At 33.9% G+C, this 19,925-nt stretch overlaps 2 protein-coding genes across 2 annotated transcripts; both read left to right on the top strand.

Moving 5' to 3' along the window:
- The first annotated feature begins 5,520 nt into the window (after positions 1-5,520).
- LOC127170070 (small serum protein 2-like) lies at positions 5,521-9,767 on the top strand. Its single transcript, XM_051117831.1, has 4 exons — positions 5,521-5,680; positions 5,785-5,866; positions 6,137-6,254; positions 9,478-9,767. The coding sequence occupies exons 1-4, from the start codon at positions 5,633-5,635 to the stop codon at positions 9,602-9,604; spliced, it is 375 nt and encodes a 124-aa protein (XP_050973788.1). The 5' UTR covers positions 5,521-5,632; the 3' UTR covers positions 9,605-9,767.
- A 6,720-nt stretch (positions 9,768-16,487) lies between these two features.
- On the top strand, positions 16,488-18,402 carry LOC127170071 (small serum protein 2-like). The gene is made up of 4 exons (XM_051117832.1): positions 16,488-16,553; positions 16,659-16,740; positions 17,161-17,278; positions 17,852-18,402. Exons 1-4 carry the CDS (start codon positions 16,506-16,508, stop codon positions 17,976-17,978), a joined length of 375 nt encoding a protein of 124 aa, XP_050973789.1. The 5' UTR covers positions 16,488-16,505; the 3' UTR covers positions 17,979-18,402.
- The last annotated feature ends 1,523 nt before the right edge of the window (positions 18,403-19,925 follow it).

Raw genomic sequence — 19,925 nt, 5'->3', positions numbered from 1 at the left:
ACGACAACAACATGGAAGAGAAATAGGAAGGGCAAGAAAACAAGCAGTCTTATATATTTTAGTTGATGCGTGCCATGCAAGGGGATTTTACCTCTGCTGCCTGTCCATGCCCAATTTAGTCTGTGATGTTGAGGAGGTTGTTTGGCCTGTCCCAGACCAAAGACAGGGTGCTGGGGCAGAACAATTATTTTTGTTGTTGTTTGCTGTTCTACAGTACAATAAATTAAGGATTAAAACACTTGCAAATGCATACATTTGTTGTGTTCATCGTGTTAATTTAAAAAAAAAAATTTCCCCAAGCAACACTTATTACCAGTTTTCGTAGTATTGTTTTGAATTGATCTCATCAGTGTGTAAAACTGTGTTATAGTGTGTGTGTTTTTGAGGGTTTGTGTGTCATGTCTGAGAGCAAAGTTTGTTTTTTCAGCAAGATTGAGTTTGTTTTTTCAGTTTTGAGTGGAGAGCTTCATTTTGACCTGAATATAGTAAGTTTAGGGAATTGAGTTAGAAGTTACGGATTTGTGTTTAGAGTTCCGCAAAAGCGAGGCATAATTTCAAGAAATGTGTTTAAGCAATTGAGAAAAACTGTAACAAGTTGCGTTTGCTTTGGTACATTCATGCAACTGATTTGTCTGCTGTTTCCTACATTATCACTTCCTATTGTTGTTGCTATAGTCTTACCCCTCAAAACATCAAGTCATTAGCTCATCGTATATATATATTATTATTATTATTATTATTATTTATTTATTTATTTTTTTCGTCAGACCACTAGTAAAAGTGTAACTGTGAATCCTATCCGGTCTTTTTCAATCAATATCAGTATGCGGATACAGTAATATGCAATTTCAAAGACGAAGAGTAGGAGGTGAAAGAGAAAGAGGAGGAGAAGAAGAAGGAGGACGACGACGACAACAACGTGGAAGAGAAATAGGAAGGGCAAGGTCAAGAAAACAAGCAGTCTTATATATTTTAGTTGATGCGTGCCAGGGTTGGGTCAGGCATGCAAGAGGATTTTACCCCCGCTGCCTGTCCAGGGCCAATTTAGTCTGTAATGTTGAGGAGGTTGCTGGGGCAGAATAATTATTTTTGTTGTTGTTGTTGTTTGATGTTTTGTGCTGTACTCTACAGTACAATAAATTAAGGATTAAAACACTTGCAATGTGTACATTTGTTGTGTTCATCATCAAAAGTTTTACCAGTTTTCGTAGTATTGTTTTGAATTGATCTTCTCAGTGTGTAAAACCGTGTTGTAGTGTGTGTGTGTGTGTTTTTGAGGGTTTGTGTGTCATGTCTGAGAGCAAAGTTTGTTTTTTTCAGCAAGATTGAGTGGTTTTGAGGGGAGAGCTTCATTTTGACCTGAATATAGTAAGTTCGGGGAATTGAGTTAGAAGTTACGGATTTGTGTTTAGAGTTTCGCAAAAGCGAGGCATAATTTCAAGAAATGTGTTTAAGCAATTGAGAAAAACTGTAATATCTTTAACCATTTTTTTTAATTGTTAATTTCCAAGGAGAGAATTATTTAACTTCCAATAATTAAACCCTGATCTTTTTCCAGTCAAACTATCAAAATTAAACATAACGTAAATCATTTTGTGTTCAGTAAGAATGGAAGGAATTATATCAATTTCCTTAACTTTATGTGCAAATTCTTTAGATGGTAACCAAAAATCAATTCTGGATTGTTTGGAACCATCCTTATTACTCCATGTAAACTCAACTTTATCAGGATTCCTATTTCTCCATTCATCAAGACAATTAAGATGCAAACATAAATCATTAATGAAAGAAAAACAATATTGTCATATATGCCGTGGGGGTAGACAGTCCAATAAAGGATTACTGACATTGTTCCAGTCTCTACCCAAAACTAAACTAAGAGCATGAGTCAATAAAATCCGCCTTGAATCTCTTAACATATAAAAAATAGCTTTTCTTTTTAACATATCACGAATACCGCTCACATTATATGAATATAAAATAATAAAACAATGGTGAAGAAAAGGCACATCAAATGCCAATGAACAGCACAACTAAATAAACAAATAACTAAAATCAGTCCAGTGTGTATTAAAACGAATATATCAAAGAGATGTGAGACATAATACATGTAATTTACCTTAGAGTCCAACGCTCTCAAAACCAAAGTGACAGAGGAGCTATATTTGAATGAATATCTCAAATTGAGATAAAATTCTTAAACATGTGAAGCAAACGGCTGTTGCTCACTACACTCAAAACTCTTTTCCATGAATTATTGCTTTAGCTCCCACATAAAAGGCTCTTTTTCCTTCTTTATGTGCAGCATCAGTTTGGGGCCACAGTTTATTCCGAGCCTCCTTGTCTTTTGCCGTCAGGTCCTCTCCAAACCGGAGCTTCCTAGATTTCAGATATTCCGATCCTCTAGCGTTCTTCCAAATGAGACAACTGGTGAGTCTTCTCCTCGTTCTTCCTACCAACCCTGTGGCTGACATCGATGTGCTGTTGCCAAGCCTCCTCATTTTCCCGGATGACAGAGCGGCAAATTTGAACAACTTAGGCTTTAACATCCTCACCTTCCTGTTCGGCCAGGCCATACAACCTCAAATTCCATCGTAGTTGGTACCTTTCCATTTTGTTGAGCTTGTCCTCCAATTCAGTTATATGTTTCTGATTATCTTCTCCCATTGTTTTCATATTAGAGATGTCTGCTTTTACATCCTTTAAAGAGATACTCTGGGCCTCTCGCGTGCGTCTCGATCGCCATCTTAACATCCTCTATATAAGCCTTGGACTTCCTTCTCCCATTTGCAGAGCATTGTTTAGCATGTAACGCCCTGTGTTAGCTACTTTATGGAGCCATCCGAGTACCTTTAGTCTTGTTTCTTCATAGTCTAGTCATCCGTGTCTTGATCGTCGCCTGTCTTGGATTACCCTTTGTCTTGTCGTTTTTGGACTCTGTTTTGCCCCTCGTATGAACTCTCCCCTGTCTAGTGGAACACCCTTTTGCCTAGCCCATTGGATTACGTTCGCCGTTGATTGACCCTCGCCTGTGTCACAGAATACTCTTGTGTCTTGTTGCCTGTTTGCCTATGTTTGACCAAGCCTGTATATGACATGTCTTTGTCGATGTCGTTTAATAAAAGCTCGCATTTTGATCCACCCACTTAACAGAATACTTGGCCATACAAGGACCCAGCAGCTTTTCACAAAGACATCACTCAGGTATGGATATTGCAAGACTGTTTATTAACCCTCATGCAGGGCACACATTTTGTACCTAAAATGTATATTTTACAGTCACCCATGTGCAGACTGATCATAAACACATTTAAAAGACTTCCTACAAGTGGCTATCACAAAACTTAACATCTTGGACAGTTTTATCACAGGTACAAAGCAAAATGTTTCAATACAAGCATTTCAGTCAAATGTAATTTATGCAATATTTCAAACATTTAACCCACGGGAGAAAATCAACCCTTTGCAAAAGTTTAAAATTAGCCCAATTCCATGCAAAAATTTCAGATTTGGCAACCCTGCATCCAACAAGCTGCAGGAATCAAATCTGGTCAAGGTTAAAGACAGATTACTGACAAATCATGCTGCAGGATTTGCTGCTCGGCAGAAAATGTGCTTCCTTTATTGTAGAGTGCATGTGATTGCGAAATTAAAAGTGAACAGCCGCTCATTTAGAAGAGATTTAAATACTCTGCATATGATAGTGGCTCCCTGATGCACGAAAATTATTAATTCAATATTAGAATGATTGCGTGAGCAGGCTGTAATGTCTTGAAATTCAGTAGGAGCGGGATCAAGAATATACAACAGTTCTATGTAGGGCTTTAATACAACAACGAACACAATAAATGCTGAATGTAGAAATCAAAAGGGTCCCCCGGAAATTTTGGGCATCTTCCCAGTCAAATCACATTTTTTCCAAAGAGCAGGGTTCCCCTGATAAATTAGCATTCCAGGGGCTAAATATTATGTTATTGGGGTCACTTCAGCCCGTGGACATGAGAAAATCAACCTTTGCGGCAACTAGTTTTAAAGTAGCCCAATTCCACTGGAAAACTGCAGTGGACTTGGCAACACTGCTCTTGCTCGTTCTCTCCCTTGTCTCCACAATTTCCAGGATATTGTATCTAATTTGCGGGATGGATCCACTAAGAATATGCGGGAGACTCCCAGAGCCTCTGAAAGAGGTGGGATGTCTATAAAATATAAAATCAGCTGCTGACTTTTGCTGCTGATCCACCGATCATGATGTGACCTGATGTGTTGGGGGGTCAACATGACATATGATTTATCTGACCTCCTGAATTTGCCTAAATTATTCATTTTTTAAAAAATTATTAATATTATTATAAGGCGTACAGTTGGAAGATTTTTTTTTTTATTCTATTGGCACTCATTCACATTCTGTGGTGTCAGATGCAATTGTGGCCTCATTAGTTTGTCACAAACGTCTATAGGCCTCGACAGCATCTGACACAATAAGATTCTACTACAGTTGATGCAGTGTGTTTCACCTGTGAAGGGCACTGCTTTGTCAATATTTAGAGCAGTTCAAGTTCAAGATCACAAAGATCAAAGTTAAGTTTTATGGTCATGAAAGCTATAATTTAATTCACTAACCTTCATTTTCTTCTCCAATGGAGCACAAGGGAGAATTTTTGCAAAATTGTCTTTCCTTTACAGTCAATGGTGCATCTGGGCAAGTTACTTTCTGTGCTTGCAAATGAATGATTGATATACACTCGTAAAAAAAAGGTTTTTTATTGGCATTGATGATTCCTTCCATGTAGAAACTTTAACATCCATGGAATCTTTCCATTCCATAAAGGTTCAAAAGTTTTTTGCAATGGAAAGAGGTTCTTTGGATTATTTAAAAATTTGTTTGCACTAAGACAAAGTTGTTCTTTTAAGAACAGTTTTTTTCACTGAAAGATTTTTGGGGAACCAAAAACACCCTTTTAAATGTTTTATTTCTAAAGATATAGGAAAACGCTGCATTATAATACAGTATTTCCCTTTCCTAGACATTGTTGTCTTACAACAGGAGAACATTTTGAGAAAAATCACTATATATGCAGTATATATTTAATATATTCACTATTTTGCTTTCATATATTGAGCATTAAAATTTTAAGTTATATTAAGTTAGGTTAAAGTGCTTGCCAGACGTGCATTTAATATCATGAAGTTGGTTATTGAGCATGCAGTACACTGTCAGAAAGTCACTTGTTGAGACTGATACAATCATATATTGAGAAATATACTGTGTAAGCATATCATGAACTATCTGGTGTTGTTAAGTGGTTGTGAAACAGTCTATGATAACAGCTTACAGCAAAAACAATTTTAAAATGAACTGCGAACTGAACAATTGATAACTACTCAGTGACACTACAAATATTCACAGAAGATTAATCATAGTCTTTTTGGTTGAATTATTTCACATACACTATAGCCCATTTTGCTTGCATTAAAGACATGAAAAGTTATTTTCTGCATAAAAGTGCAAGAAAAAGTGCAAGTCGGAAATCAAACAAGTTGATAATCAGTGCAGATGTGTGTTGAAATATTTGGCCAGAGAGATGTTCCGCCCCTTTTCGGTTTTCTTTAAAAAAATTTTTTTTTTGTGCCAATGACTGCATTTCATCAGACCAGCATCTGTACTAAACCTGCAAAAATGGTAAGTTTATTACTGCTACTGATTAATGTAGAATTTATATATAAACATTTACTGATGTACACTGTGTCTTTTTTCTATAATAAGTTCCTAGTTTCTCTTTACAGAAACTTTTAGCTCTGGTTTTGGTATTTTGTGCCTTCGTCTCTTTAAGCGATTCTGCCTGCTCCCTTACACTTATAAAAGCAGGTAAATAAAAACACAAATGACAAAAAACTGTACATTTAATGTCCTAACTATAACACCATTTATTTGCATTTGAATCACCTTTTTAACAGAAAAAATGTTTAAATATAGTATATTTCATGTCAAATATCCAAGAACAGAAAATTTTCAATTATAACAATAAGATACATCCAGTCATCATACTACATATTTAAAAGATATTGTAAGAACACTATTAGGTAAATGAACACAGCTTTTTTCTTAACAACTCTTAATGTGATTGAATTTAAATAGGAGAAAAACACTGTGTTGATCGCACGGATCACTCCAAGCATCTAATGGGAAGTACTTGGACAAACAGCAGATGTGACAGATGTACCTGCTCTCCTGGCTCAATGGAGTGCTGTAACACGTAAGACATTTAACATCCTGACTGCTGTTGAAACTTGACTTAACTTGAAAGTCAAACATATAGTTTTTTTAATTGTTTTATTAATTTTATGTTGTACTTCTTTTTTTAACAAAATAATAAAAACAACTGGAGTTAATAAAGTATTGCAGATAATACAATATTACTTAAATAGTTCTCAAATAAGTATATTCTTTTAAAGTTATTTCTGTAATAAGTAATCTTTTTAAATGTATGCTAATGCGTACATCTTTTTCACAAGGGTTGTTGATTGTTAGTTCACATTAGCTCCATTAACTTTAAAAACAGCTTCACATATCTCTTTTAAACCTGGGGTCATGCTGGCCTGTTTGTGTGCTGTATTTTAAACACATTTCATAAACATTCATGTTTACAAACTGAGGGATGAGTTAAATTTAGGGATGCAGCGGGCCCGATATTGAGCTCGTACTCGTACTCGTTAAAATGCCCCGATACCAAACGCCGATACCACACAGCGTGTGACAAGTGCGTATTCAGGCTAATAAACCCAGACAGCAGAACAACTGATAGCAGAATGGAGTCATTAAAGATTAAGGATGTCTATGTAAGTTTATGTATGTAATTAATATAATGTTAAACATTCAGTATTAACACCTGTACACTCAAAAAAATATTTCAGCCCTTAACTTAATTCAATTACGTACAAAATTTCCATGCATTTAGATTACGTAGTTTTAATTTAAACAAATCAATTAAACTTAATGTGATTCAAATGCATCAGTCTTACGTAAATGAAACAGGTAAAGTTGATGTAATAGTTCCCAGTGTTAAACAAACCCTGCTCAGTGTTCATGTGTTTCCACACTACAGAGTGTTCAAGTAGCATTGACACAGTGTTGGAGTTAAGGAGATCATTATGTCATGATTGACCAATAATGATGAACACCTGTTGTTTACAAGCAGAATCACCGAAGGAAAGAGAAACACAAGAATCAGCCACAGCCAAAGATAAAATTAACTTAAATAAATGAGGACATTAAATCTCTGATTAAACAACTCCACAAACAACATTACAGTTTGACTTGATTTCTGTTGTATATCCACAAATATTATTTGAGAACATCTAAACAGAGGTTTAGATGTTTTATTTTAAAAAATGTTTCATTTGACCTCACCATCATGGCGAACAGGGTTTACTTTAGTTGGGCTCTTGACCCTTGACTTTCTTAGTATGTCACCATTGTTGAGATTCAAATGCTGATTCTTGATGTCTGTGTGTGTCAAACTGATGGTGTAGATTTCAAGACGTAGTGTGTGAGATAAACATCCATAATAATTCATACACCTGTTGTAAACATTATGAAAATAATAGATTAACCACTGCATGAGATCAGTGTATCATGCCACTGGATGGTAATGATTTAACAAACAATAAAAATGAACCAAAAACACCTAATCAGACTTCTTTTTGGCTTTTTTATTTTGTTGTAATAAATGTGCTTCATACACATAATTACAACAGCCAAAAAAATCAAAAGTCAAGAGTCCAACTAAAGTAAACCCTGTTCGCCATGATGGTGAGGTCAATTGAAACTTTAAAAAAAAAATAAATAAAACATCTAAACCTCTGTTTAGATGTTCTGAAATAATATTTATAGATATATGACAGAAATCAAGTCAATCTATAATGTTGTTTGTGGAGTTGTTTAATCAGAGATTTAATGTCCTCATTTATTTAAGTTAATTTTATCTTTGGCTGTGGCTGATTCTTGTGTTTCTCTTTCCTTCGGTGATTCTGCTTGTAAACAACAGGTGTTCATCATTATTGGTCAATCATGACATAATGATCTCCTTAACTCCAACACTGTGTCAATGCTACTTGAACACTCTGTAGTGTGGAAACACATGAACACTGAGCAGGGTTTGTTTAACACTGGGAACTATTACATCAACTTTACCTGTTTCATTTACGTAAGACTGATGCATTTGAATCACATTAAGTTTAATTGATTTGTTTAAATTAAAACTACGTAATCTAAATGCATGGAAATTTTGTACGTAATTGAATTAAGTTAAGGGCTGAAATATTTTTTTGAGTGTGGTGCGCGCGAGTTAATGAACAAAGCACGCAGAGTGGATTAAGCGCGCGGCAGCGAAGATAGATGTGCGGGCTTGTCGAGTTAAGATCCCGCATTTTGATCCCTTCAAATTTGTAGTTCAGTAGGAAATGTCAAAAAGAAGTAAGTAAAGCAAAGTTGTTTGACGATAGGGAGGGAGGGACAGAGAGAGCGAGAGCCAGAGAAAGAGAGGATGAGAGAGAGAGAGCATTTCTGTTGCCTGATCTTTATTGATTTTCGCTCACGTAGCACACGCATCATTTGGATTAAAACTAATTCGTAAATATAAAACGCAATTTATAGAAGCATTCAGTATAAACATCATTTATTTTTTTATCTTAAGCATACTTACACGACTTTACGGCGAAAGTGAAACTAGCAGCCTGTGTGAAATGCGCTGTAGGTTGTCATTCTGCTACAATACAAATACGCGCGCAGTTAAGAGTAAGGAGATTCATAATATATTTTTTATCATAATATATTTTATATCATATATATATTTTTTTACTAGTGGGTGCAGGACAGTTTATTTATGTAAGTGAGGATAGCAAAATAAAGTGAACTGTGACATTTTATTCCCAAAAAGTCTGCATGGACTGCCAGTAAAATTGTTAATTTGGGACCAAAAATTATAAGTTCATCTTTGCATGAACCTGGTTGACTGCATGCCCAGGCAAGGGTGGCCTGACAAAATATTAAAAGTTGTGTAAATATTGTCATACTAACAGTTGTCTGAATAATTTTTGGTTGATTGTAGTTCATTACATACTTTTCTGTTAAAGTTATCTGATATTATCGAGATGAATTTGTTCTGACACAGCTTAACTCTGAGTCCTTGTCATGTCATATTTTATGATCATTTTCTAAACTATAGCAAATAAACTCTAATAATGTGAGAAATGTTGTCTGAATAAATTGATAAAGGAAGTTAACTAACTAACATTATACATATTCTATTAGTTTCTGTACCCAATATTTTACAAATTGACCAGTAAATGTAAAAATATTGGTATCGGTACTCGGAATCAGCAAGTACCAAAAATAAAAGCATCGGTATTATGAACAGTATGTTGTAGGCTTTATATGTCAAGACATTTCCTCTGAAGTAATGTGCTTTTGTGTTATAGGTTGGGCCGAGTGACTTCCATGTCTAATGGCTGCATTGTGAAGTATGATTACAGAGCATGCACATTTAAAGTGTTTAATCCAGAAGACTCCAGCGTTAAGTGTGATTATGCTGCTGTTGGAAAATAATTTCCAATGATCGAGTGATGTGTGCTTATTTGGATAAAGATGAATCTCAACTGTTTTTGGACCCAACCTAGACTACGCTGCATACTAATTATTAATGGCACAGCTAAATATCTTGATCACAAAAAAAAAAAAAAAATTGGCATTCAGAACTTTCTTTCTTTTAGCGCTAAAACAAAGCATTTTCAAGTAAAGCTACAAGAACAAGGAATTTTGTTTCTTATATTGAATTTTGCATCTTGTATTTGTAAAAATAAAATTGCTTATACTTAGCACTTGCTTATACTTAGCACTTAGAAGATAACTGTCTGTAAAATTTAAAAAAAAAAAAGTTTCCTTTTCATTTATGATTTAAAACATGAATATTGCTTTGTTTGCTTCTGACTACCTGAATAAAATGCTAAAATTGATCAGTTGAAGTGTTGCATGTTTTTGATGATGAAATCAAAGGTTTTCGTTACACATCACAATAATCTTGTTTTAAGAAGTTATTATATATATATATATATATATATATATATATATATATATATATATATATATATATATATATATATATATATATATATATATAAAATTCAGTACAGTTTAACTAAATTTGTTTTAAAATAATGAATGAATCAGTTAGTGAACAAGGGAAGTTAAAGAAGAGGTAAAAACTTTTGAACAGGATGAAGATGTCCAGATTTTTCTTATTTTGTTGAAAAAAAAAAAAAAAAAAAAAAAAGGTCATAAATCATGCAGGTAACCACACACATTAAGCCAAGGGTTCCCAAATGTTTATGTAAAGTATCTTAATAAAAAATTTATTAATAGTTCAATGAAAAATAAATTTTGTATGATCTCTCTTATTTTGTTAAAACTTATAAAAATGTAAAAATAAAACATTTTCAAAAGTCTATAATATACTTTGGTTAAAAATTCTCAATGATTGTGTAAAACAACACCCCTTTAACCTTGTCAAAATGAGCTCTGCAAAAATCAACCCATTCTGAGGGATTGTTCCTTTAAATGCAAATGAGCTCTGCTCGCCCCGCCCCTCTCTTCTCTCTGTGGAGTGATGAGCTGTGCTTGGAGAGATTGTTTACTTTAGCTGCAAAAGTTGCTAACTCATAGACGCATTTATGTAGATCGGGAGGCGCGTTCCCTTCACAAACAAACGTAATCCACTGCATCTTTAGTGGCTCAGATGTCGGGAGTAAATGATGACCACTATGTTCATTATTACATCCAGCAACACAACACTTCAATCTGAGATATTCTTGTCAAACTTACATCCCAGCTCCGGCATCGAAACAATGGCGGTTGGACAGCTGATTTAGGGCGGGTCTGAGGTAAGACGCTCATGTCAATCAACTATTGTGGGAGCGGCCTCTGTGGATGTGACAGCACACCGACAGACATCTGAGAATGGCTTGATTTGAAAAAGGGGATATTATTTTTACAGATTAATTTAAAAACACTGCATGGATTTTTATCATTATAGGGTAGATGTGTACACACACTGCCAGCACATATTAATGTTCAAACAACATGTAAAAGTTGACTGATCCAGAAACAGCAACACAAACAGTCTTTTTAACCACATTATAATCATCATTTCTGTGTTACAGACATTAAAAATAACCAGAGGTGGATATTCCTGGGGTCAGAAAGTAAAAGTCCTGCCATATATTTGTTCCACCCATGAACTGATGAAATGATTTCACCAGAGGTGGAACCAAGTCCTTCTGTTCAAGTCACAAGCGAGTCTCAAGTCAAATCCCAAGTCCTCAAAGAGTTAAAGGTCATTGATAATTAAGTGACTAATTAAATGATGATTGTGCATTAGTGATGAACACCTGCTGTTACTGAGAATTACAGAGGATCAGATGTTGATGTTTTATTGGTTAAAATGATGCTACCATCATGGAGATCAGTGTTTGCTTTAGTTGGGCTCTTGACCCTTTTAGTAATTCAAAGTAAATTGCTTCTAAGCAATTGCAATATTGTATCACAACAAGTGTTTGCACATTATTTTTATGGTAGCAGAGATAACATGTTAGATAACATGTTTTGCTTTTAAATCATTTGAGTGAACATCATGTAATGGCTATTCTTTGGTTTGTAGATTGACACAAATTATCAAACAACTGGATAAAAAGCTGAATTAGGAAAAGCCACTGTAAAGCTTAAATATTGGGGGGAAATTTGGAGCAGCTCAGGCTTTTAGACCTGAACACTTATCATACAATCCTCAACAGTGGTGACAATAATTCTTCATGCTGTAGTGCATGATGGGAGTTTTTACTATGGTGTTACCCAGCATGCATTGCAGCATGAAGAATTTAGTTGATTGTCACCATTGTTGAGATTCATATGCTGGTTCTTAATGTCTGCGTGTGTCTAAACAGCACAAAAGCTAAAATATTTACATGCCCCACATATAAAAGAATTCTCACAACTGCACTATAATTCCATGCCAAGCTTCACAGGATTGGTTTTTCAAAACCTCAACACAAATAAAGCTACTTTCCATATAATCAGGTCACTGCCTGATAACTATCAGATCACATACAGTCTTGATCTCACTATTTTACAACACTACATAAATTGTGGCATAGAAAGATCTAACATAATTAGTCTCTGCTACCATAATAATAATGTGCAAACACTTTCTGTGCTACAATATTGCAATTGCTTAGAAGCAATTTACTTTGAATTACTAAAAGGGTCAAGAGCCCAACTAAAGCAAACACTGATCTCCATGATGGTAGCATCATTTTAACCAATAAAACATCAACATCTGATCCTCTGTAATTCTCAGTAACAGCAGGTGTTCATCACTAATGCACAATCATCATTTAATTAGTCACTTAATTATCAATGACCTTTAACTCTTTGAGGACTTGGGATTTGACTTGAGACTCGCTTGTGACTTGAACAGAAGGACTTGGTTCCACCTCTGGTGAAATCATTTCATCAGTTCATGGATGGAACAAATATATGGCAGGACTTTTACTTTCTGACCCCTGGAATATCCACCTCTGAAAATAACAGAAGTACTGGGATAAACGTTTATAGTTTATAGTACAGTAGCGATCAAAACTAAAGTATCTTAACACATGTACGTATTGTAAGCTTATCCTCTTCCGCCAGGAGGTGGCGACAACTGCCCGTTTAAAAAAGTATGTCATTGGATCATTCATTCAGGAGATCTCAATAGTAAAACACTGACTCCTTCTTTGATTTTTTGTTTGTTTGTTTTGTTTTGTTTAAATGAATATATGTTTTTAAAAGACTTAAGCAATGAACATTTTGTCAGAACCACTAGTAAATTATGTTATTTTGTTTAGTTTTCTAATCTTTTTTCTCCAGAATCATGATCTCCAATTTATTAAAAGCAACTGGGATTCTCAAGTTATACAGAGTTGTGGAGCTCTTGTTTAAATGTTGTTTATTACTGCACATAATTCATTAAAATTGAAGTTTAATTCCATAAATTTCAAAATGCACCTACATTTTTTTTTTTTTTTTTTTTGGCATTCTGTCTTATTCAGTTGAATAAAAGACCCTATATATATTTTCCCTATATATTTCATCATTGAGGATTTCTTGACTTCATCATCTTCACTATATATTCAGTCTATATTCATTATATTCACTGTTTTGTTTTCATACACTGTTAAAAATTGCTGTAAAAAAACGGCCAAATTTTGACAGTAACATGCTGTTTTCCATTAAAACAGTGCATTCTGGGTATTATTTGTCATTTTCGAAAAAGTAGCCTGCTGCTATGTATCGTGAATTAACAGCGTTCAAAATCGACACTCAGAGACTGTGTTTAAAATCAAACTCTACACCCTCATTCACTATTCCCTACATGAGTTTACTAATATAGTCCACCTTACAGAGATAATGAAAACTAATGAGTGACTTCAGACACTGATGAACAGCTGCTGTTAATGAGCAGAATCACTGATTGAAAGAGAAACAAGACAAACACAAGAACTATAGAACTGACTTCAGCCACAGCCTTAGATGAAATCAACTGAACATTTAAACAACTCAACACACAGCTTTACCAACTTCACGCATTTCTAACCAGACTGATTTTATTTCTGTCAGATGTCTAAAGAAGATCTTATTGAGAATGAACAGATGTTTAGATGTTGATGTTTTATTGTTTTGTTTGACGATACCGTTGTGGAGATCAGTGTTTGCTTTAATTGGGCTCCAGACTCTTGACATTAAAACAGATATTTGCTGCAACTGGGTTTTTATGATGCATTAGTTACAGCAATGCTGGTCAGTTGATGTCAGCTATGTCTAGTTAGGCTTGAGTGTTATCTACTAGACTGGTTCTGAGCCTTGTAAGGTTCATTTAGAGTCTGTTTTTAAGTGTGTGTTTAATTGTTGTTTTTTTTTTCACTAAGCGTGTTACAACATGAGATCTTTTGATAATGTGGCAACCAGAAAAGAAGAATTTAATAGTTAAAACTTAAAACTACTGTAGCATTCATACTCAAATAGAGACATGAAGAATCAGCATATGAATCTCAACAATGGTGAGAATCGAAAGCTTCATGCTGCAATGCATGCTGGGTATCAGCACACTACAAAACCTCACCTATGACTTGTTCTCACCATTGTTGAGATTCATACGATGATTCTTGATGTGTGTCTCTAAATTCTGCTGAATTTTCTTTTTTAAATGAATGGTCTTTTTTACATCTGCATACCCAGTTTTTTTTTTTTAATTTCACATCAATATTCATTAAAAGAAAAGACACTGGATAAAACCTGGGTTATTATCAAACCATAAATAAATCTATAATAATTCTTTTTAGTCATCCCTTTTTTTTTTTTTTTTTTTTTTTTCATAACAAGCATATTATAAACATACACAATTACAACAACTAAACTAAAATTGACCTCAACATGACAAGGTTCAACAGCCCAACTAAAGTAAACACTGATCTCCACCGTGGTAGTAAAAAAAAAACTAAACCTCTGCAACTCTCTTCTGTAGACGTCTGACAGAAATAAAGTCAGTGTGGTAATAATTGAAGCTGGTAATGCTGTTTTAGGAGTTTAATCAGATCTTGAGAGATTTAATGTCTTCTTTTATTTCAGTTGATGTCATCTAAGGCTGTGGCTGAAGTCAGTTGTTCTTGTGTTATTCTTTCATTCAGCAATTTTGTTTGTTAACAGCTGGTGTTCATCACTAATGCTCAATCAGAACGTGATCAATCATATAATTATCTCATTAACTTCAGCACTAATTCAGTATTACTCAAACACTCTGTAGTGTTGACACATTATAAGTGTTCATTTAAATCTGAGGATTTTGCTGGGGGCTTTAAAGGGTTAAAGATGTACGATGGAAAAAAAAAAACAGCATGAAATGTAATTTAACAGTAATAAACTGTAATTAATTTACGGCAACACAATGTAGAAAAACAGTAACATGCTGGCAACTGAGCTGCCAGTAGATTACTGTTAATTCAAGAAAAAACAGTAATATACTGTAAAACATAACAGTCAGATTTACCAAGCAAATCAAGCTATTTTCACTAAAATATTAGTGAATGTTCATAGAAAAACAATTATGCAAAGTCATTAAATGGTAGGGAGAGTAAATATTTGATTGTGCCTAACTGATGTGTTTTTGTACAAGAGAGATCTGTCAGTTTAATTTAGTTTTGTGGGTCACCATTGTGCTGGAGAGTACAGCTTGTGCTTCAGGCAATGATGAGCCACAAACACTGATGTTTTGCTGCTTTATTTAAAGACAGTAATTGTGGAATTGCTGATATAATGACAATCTCTTTACTAAGCACTTTATTACACAAATTTGTGCTATTGTTAGTTAATGACAATCTATAAAGATTTGAGTAAAAGTCGATTGCTTCTTTATTACACTTTAAGTGTTTGTGGGGTTATATTAAGAAATATTTCTTCTTAGTGGACTCAAATTAAATAAGTTCACTGTACTAACACCATATAAACAATCATTGGATCATTCATTCAGGAGATCTCAATAGTAAAACACTGACTCCTTCTTTGATTTTTTGTTTGTTTGTTTTGTTTTGTTTAAATGAATATATGTTTTTAAAAGACTTAAGCAATGAACATTTTGTCAGAACCACTAGTAAATTATGTTATTTTGTTTAGTTATAGAATATTTCTTCTTAGTGGACTCAAATTAAATAAGTTCACTGTACTAACACCATATAAACAATAGTTTTTTTAAAACTCAAATGGTTTGAAGCAATCGGTTTCCAAAATAAAATGAGTTACCACATGGTATAATAACGGTAACATACTGTAAAAATGAAGAGCTGTAAATTAACGGTAGAGAGCTATAAAATAACAGTATAATGCTGGCAACCACAGCTGCCAGTAAATTACTGTTATTTTACAGTGCAATTTTTTACAGTGATTGGTTAAAATATTAAGGTCACAAGCATCACTGACTTAAAGATCATGAAGTTGGTTACTGAACATCCAATACACTGTAAAAAGGTCACTTGAGGCTGACACAATAATATATTGAGAAATATATAAGCATATCAGGAAACATCTGGTGTTAAGCCAGACAACACCTTACAACAAAAACAGTTTCAAAACGAACCACAAATTTTGCAATCAATAACTACTTAATAACACTACAAATATTCACAGATGAATCATCTTTACTGTTAATTTTTTTTATTTTTTACATGCTCTATAGCATATCCATAAAGATTCCAGAGGAGCCCCTTGCATTAAAGACATGAAAAGTATTTTTCTGCGTAAAAGTGCGACTAATTAAAGTTGGTAATCAAACAAGCTGATGATCAGTGTAGATGTGTGTTGAAATATTTTGGCAGAGAGATGTCCTGCCCCTTTTCTGTTTTCATGAAAAAGACTCAATGTGCCAATGACTGCATTTCATCAGACCAGCATCCGTGCTAAACGTGCAAAAATGGTAAGTTTAATACTGCTACTAATTAATGTAACATTTTATATATGAACATTTACTGTTGTGTACAGTGTTTTCTTTCTATAATAAGGTCCTAGTTTCTATTTACAGAAATCCTTGGCTCTGGTTGTGGTATTTTGTGCCTTTGTCCCTTTAAGTGATTCTGCCTGCTTTACTGACCTTCTAAAACGAGGTAAATAAAACCACATAACAATATTTTCAATTATTTCTTTAAAAGTCAACATGAAGTCAAAATTCACTCCTACTAGCTTTTTTATTTTTTATAGTGCATATTTTATCAGAGCATGATGAGTTAATCATCACTTAGTTGTTTTGCATAAAAAAGGTTAAAAAATAATAAAAAGGAATAAATGTGCAAAAGAAACTATCCAGTGTTTTGACTATAACACCATTTATTTGAAGTTTTTCACTATTTGCATTTTGCTTACATGAAGTATATTTCATGTCAAATACTGAAGAACAGAAAATATTTAGTTATAATAATAATAAGACACATCCAGTCATCATATTACGTATTTAAAAGATGGTGTATGAACACTATTAAACATCACATTTCTTCTTAACACTTCTTAATTCGATTGAATTTAAATAGGAGCAAAACACTGTGTTGATCGCTTTGATCACTCCAAGCATCGAATGGGAAGTACTTGGAGAAACGACGAATGTGTGAAATGTACCTGCTCTCCCGGCCGAATGCACTGCTGTAATGTGTAAGACATTTAACATCCATATATGCTTTTACATATATATTTAAAATAAATACATGATTTTATTAGTCAGTACATGAAATACACTATAAGCATATTTCAAAGATGATACAAGAAATTCTGAAATTACATATAAATGTACTACGTCCTAAGCACTCTGAAGTGTAGCTAACTGCATTAATTATAAATTTACACTATTATACATTACCATTTAATTGTAAATAATGTGCTATTAAGTGTCATTATTAAGTGTATTAAGCTCACACTTAAGTATAATCTAAATATATTATTATTCCTGTAATAAGTACTAAATGCTAAAATATGCTTTTTTTTCACAAGGGTTGTTGACTGTTAGTTCATCATCCTCTATTAACTTTGAAAACAGCCTCATATATCTCTTTAAAACCTTAGGGTCATGCTGGCTTGTTCGCATGCTGCTTTTTAAACACATTTTTCATAAACATTCATTTTTACAAGCTGAGGGATGAGTTGAGATTTATTTCTGATTATAAACAGCATGTTTTAGGTTTTATATGTCAAGACATTCCCTCTGAAGTCATGTGCTTTGTGTTATAGGATGGGCCAAGTGGCTACCATGACTGAAGGCTGCGCTGTGAAGTATAATTACACAACATGCACATTTGACGTGTTTCATCCAGAGGACCCCAGCTTTAAGTGTGATTATGGTGTTGTTGGAAAATAATTTCCAGTGACCAAGTAATGTGGATTTATTCGGGTTAAAATTAATCTCAATTGTTATTGGACCCAACCTGGACTACGCTGCATACTAATTATTAATGACATAGCTAAAAATCTTGATTATCAAAAGGTTTTGCATTTAAGACTTTCTTTTATCACTAAAACAAAGCATTTTAAGTAAGAGCTAAGTTAAGAGAACAAAGAATTTAGCGCTTCTCCATGTATAGAGGCCAATATATGTTGGAAAATAAATAAATAATAAATAATTGTCTGTAAAAAACAAACAAAAACAACAACAACAACAAAAAGTGTATGCTTCTATAAGAAAAAGGTATGAATTACATCACAGTTTTCTTTTCATTTATGATTTAAAACATGAATCTTGCATTATTTGCTTCTGATTACCTAAATAAATGACTAAAATTGCTCAATTTAAATGTTGCATGTTCCCTTTCTGTCATTCACTCCGACACTAGGGGTCGCTCTTGGGAGCCCAAACACCTCTGACAACATTGAGAAAAGGCCAGTGAAATTGGGTGTGCAGATTTTGCATAGCTGGCCATGCCCCGACATCCAGGTATAAATAGGCCAGCGTGGTATCTGCTCATTTGTTCTGTTTTTTGGGGCCGAATGCAGCGTCTCTTTGTGAGAAGCATCGGCATTCACCTTTTTCTCGTTCGATCTACACTCAAAAAAATATTTCAGCCCTTAACTTAATTCAATTACGTACAAAATTTCCATGCATTTAGATTACGTAGTTTTAATTTAAACAAATCAATTAAACTTAATGTGATTCAAATGCATCAGTCTTACGTAAATGAAACAGGTAAAGTTGATGTAATAGTTCCCAGTGTTAAACAAACCCTGCTCAGTGTTCATGTGTTTCCACACTACAGAGTGTTCAAGTAGCATTGACACAGTGTTGGAGTTAAGGAGATCATTATGTCATGATTGACCAATAATGATGAACACCTGTTGTTTACAAGCAGAATCATCGAAGGAAAGAGAAACACAAGAATCAGCCACAGCCAAAGATAAAATTAACTTAAATAAATGAGGACATTAAATCTCTGATTAAACAACTCCACAAACAACATTACAGATTGACTTGATTTCTGTCATATATCTATAAATATTATTTCAGAACATCTAAACAGAGGTTTAGATGTTTTATTTATTTATTTTTTTTTTAAAGTTTCAATTGACCTCACCATCATGGCGAACAGGGTTTACCTTAGTTGGACTCTTGACTTTTGATTTTTTTGGCTGTTGTAATTATGTGTATGAAGCACATTTATTACAACAAAATAAAAAAGCCAAGAAGAAGTCTGATTAGGTGTTTTTATTGTTTGTTAAATCATTACCATCCAGTGGCATGATACACTGATCTCATGCAGTGGTTAATCTATTATTTTCATAATGTTTACAACAGGTGTATGAACTATTATGGATGTTTATCTTATACACTAAGTCTTGAAATCTACACCATCAGTTTGACACACACAGACATCAAGAATCAGCATTTGAATCTCAACAATGGTGACATTCAACAGCTGCATGCTGGGTAGCAGCAGAGTACAAATCTCACCCATGACTCCCAGCATGCAGCTGTTGAATGTCACCATTGTTGAGATTCATATGCTGATTCTTGATGTCTGTGTGTGTCTAAATAATACTGCAGATCTTTAAGTAGTAATAGTAACAGTTCATACAAGTGCTGTAAATGTAATGAAACTAGGAGGTAAACCACTGAACAATATCAGCAAATCAGGCCACTTGACAATGATTACAACATCAATAATAATTAACCAAGAACACTTAATAAGACCCCTTTTTTTTGCGCTATACAAATGTGCTCTACAAACACAATTACAGCAACCAAAGAACAAAAAAAAACTATACTAAGAAAGTCAAGGGTCAAGAGCCCAACTAAAGTAAACCCTGTTCGCCA

This window comes from Labeo rohita, chromosome 8 (assembly GCF_022985175.1).
Source record: "Labeo rohita strain BAU-BD-2019 chromosome 8, IGBB_LRoh.1.0, whole genome shotgun sequence".
Classification (NCBI taxonomy): domain Eukaryota; kingdom Metazoa; phylum Chordata; class Actinopteri; order Cypriniformes; family Cyprinidae; genus Labeo; species Labeo rohita.
This window is presented reverse-complemented; position numbering and strand designations above follow the sequence as displayed.